Source organism: Cyprinodon variegatus, unplaced genomic scaffold, assembly GCF_000732505.1.
Source record: "Cyprinodon variegatus isolate N-32 unplaced genomic scaffold, C_variegatus-1.0 Scaffold547, whole genome shotgun sequence".
NCBI lineage: Eukaryota > Metazoa > Chordata > Actinopteri > Cyprinodontiformes > Cyprinodontidae > Cyprinodon > Cyprinodon variegatus.
The window spans coordinates 395,726-397,942 of NW_015151000.1; the positions used below are offsets into that span (position 1 = coordinate 395,726).

Genomic DNA, 2,217 nt, shown 5'->3' on the forward strand with positions numbered 1-2,217 from the left:
CTTCACTTCCAGCGCCATGTCAGTTACATTTAAAATAATCTGAAAGCCGTTTCTAATAAAGCTTTAATTGGCTCCACTTGTTTTAATCCCACATTTGCTCACAGGGTCCATCTTTTGCAGGTTATCAGCTGCGCTGCGTCTTTCTCAGCGTTAGGTTAAGTTTGGCTTTGGGTGACATAAAGCTTTATGTTGCTTTCCAGCAAAGAGCAAACATCAAAACCGAATGATTTCCTTTTCATGTAGCACTAATCCCCACAGCGTGGCCGAAGTCTAAGGTTGAAATGCACAAGGAGTCAATGTTATATAAAAGAAGAGCATCTCAGTCGGTTCTGATAATCTGGGCTGAACTTTTGGTGCTTTTTTAGGATGCAGAGGAGTACGCTGAGCTCCCGGTCAGACACAACGAGGACCAGCTCAACAGCCAGCTGGCTCAGCAGCTCCCTCTGCAGGTCAACCCGCACTCCTTCGACAGTCCACACACCAAGACTCACCTGCTGCTGCAGGCGCACTTCAGCCACGCTCAGCTCCCATGCAGCGACTACACCACCGATACAAAGACTGTTTTGGACAACGCCATCCGTGTCTGCCAGGTAGGTTACTACAGAGCTTTGACCCCAAGTGTAGCAGAATAGAGAATATTTTGGAGATCCTTTGTTGTTTTCTGCACGTTTATACCATTAGTATTTAACATTAGATCTTAAATTCTTGTTTCTGTAATGCTTCCCCAGACTTTCAGTCTGACAGGCCCAGTGAACGAGGCCGGGATTTTACTTTTCCTTTATTTACATCTTTACGGTTTATAGCTTAGCATGTGATGTGTCTCATCTAGGCCTAAAGGATGTTGCCAAAAATCTAAATAGCATTTTTTTTTTTTTACCAAAGTTGCAATTTTATTTCAATTTTCCTTTTAACCTTAATGTTTTAAAAAACGTTAAGGTTAAAAGGTCAGTGTTAGATGACTTCATGTTATATGAAAAACAGTTTATTTCTACTTGGATGTGTGGATCTGCATGTTAGTTATTACTCTCTACCTTCATGTGGCGACAAATCTTCAATCGTTTAACTTAAAGGGCTTCAGGGAGGAATTTAATGTCCTTTTCTTTAAATATAGTATAATTAAAAATCAGTACCTCTGCAATTTGAAAATTGCATTTTGTTATATTGCAAATGCAATTAATTGCCCAGCCTTAGTCTCACCAAATCAGACATTTGCAGGAACTAGGCAGGTAAGGAGTTTGACACGGAAACTCTAATAATTGATCAAATATGCAAAACGTAGCAGCAGTAGATAAGGTTTGATAAACAGATAGAACTTCAGCTTCTTTATGATTGTTTAAATGATTTGGAGCTTCAGCAAAGAAAGCTTAACGGCCAACCGATGAAACCGTTTCATAAAACCTGGTGCTGTTCAATTTAGCAGCAGATTGGGAATATATTGTTAACTAGAACCAGGAATTATAGTTAATTAATAGGTCATTTTAACCAAGGCTCTTCAGTCTTTTACCAAAGGTTGGACTTCTGGGCCAGCTGTTAAACTCCAATTGTCTTTCACCAGTTTAGTCATTTAGACTGTGGCTATCAGCAGAGTTATTAACCACCAAACAAAATAAATGTTCTCTATTCAGTTGTTAACAAAAGGAGGATTGATCTGGCTCTAAGTGATAAATCGTTCACTGTATAAATAATGAAAGACTAGACACAGTTTAAATATCAGTACCTTTATTGGCCAATGATCCCTATAACAGTATTATTTACTGTAAAAACTATGCAAACACCACACACTACTGAAAATAAGATCAAGGTAAACAAGAAGCTAATAAAAGAGGAAACTGACTGTAATGGCTGCGCGGTGGAAAAGTGGGTCTGATGCACGTTGGGCGGAGCAAATCTATCATTTCTGTGCCTGTAACAATGGCAGCTATATTAGCTGTAATCAGTGGGAAAAAAGTAGTTAGAATCTTTGTTGAAGTGAGAAAGTCCTCCTGAAAACATGGTCTGTGCAGTCAGTTCATCCAGATTACCATCCTGCCTTCAATTCAGAACTCTTACTTAAAAACCATCAGCAGTTAAATTAAAAAGCTTCTGTCAGATAAAACACATGCAATTATCGGTTCTATTCATCGCGAAGCTATAGTGCCTCAGGTTGCATTAGAAAAGAAGGGGGAAAAGGAGGTTACTGTCATGATTGGGTGGAAAGGAAGGAATGATGTTGAGGCT

The 2,217-nt window shown here is 39.2% G+C and overlaps 1 protein-coding gene across 1 annotated transcript in view; it reads left to right on the forward strand.

Moving 5' to 3' along the window:
• Nucleotides 1–2,217, forward strand: part of ascc3 (activating signal cointegrator 1 complex subunit 3) — a 202,540-nt gene that overhangs the window by 192,382 nt on the left and 7,941 nt on the right. The window contains exon 37 of the mRNA XM_015391552.1: nucleotides 366–590. Coding sequence (XP_015247038.1) covers nucleotides 366–590 — 225 coding nt within the window. The remainder of the gene's footprint in view (nucleotides 1–365; nucleotides 591–2,217) is intronic.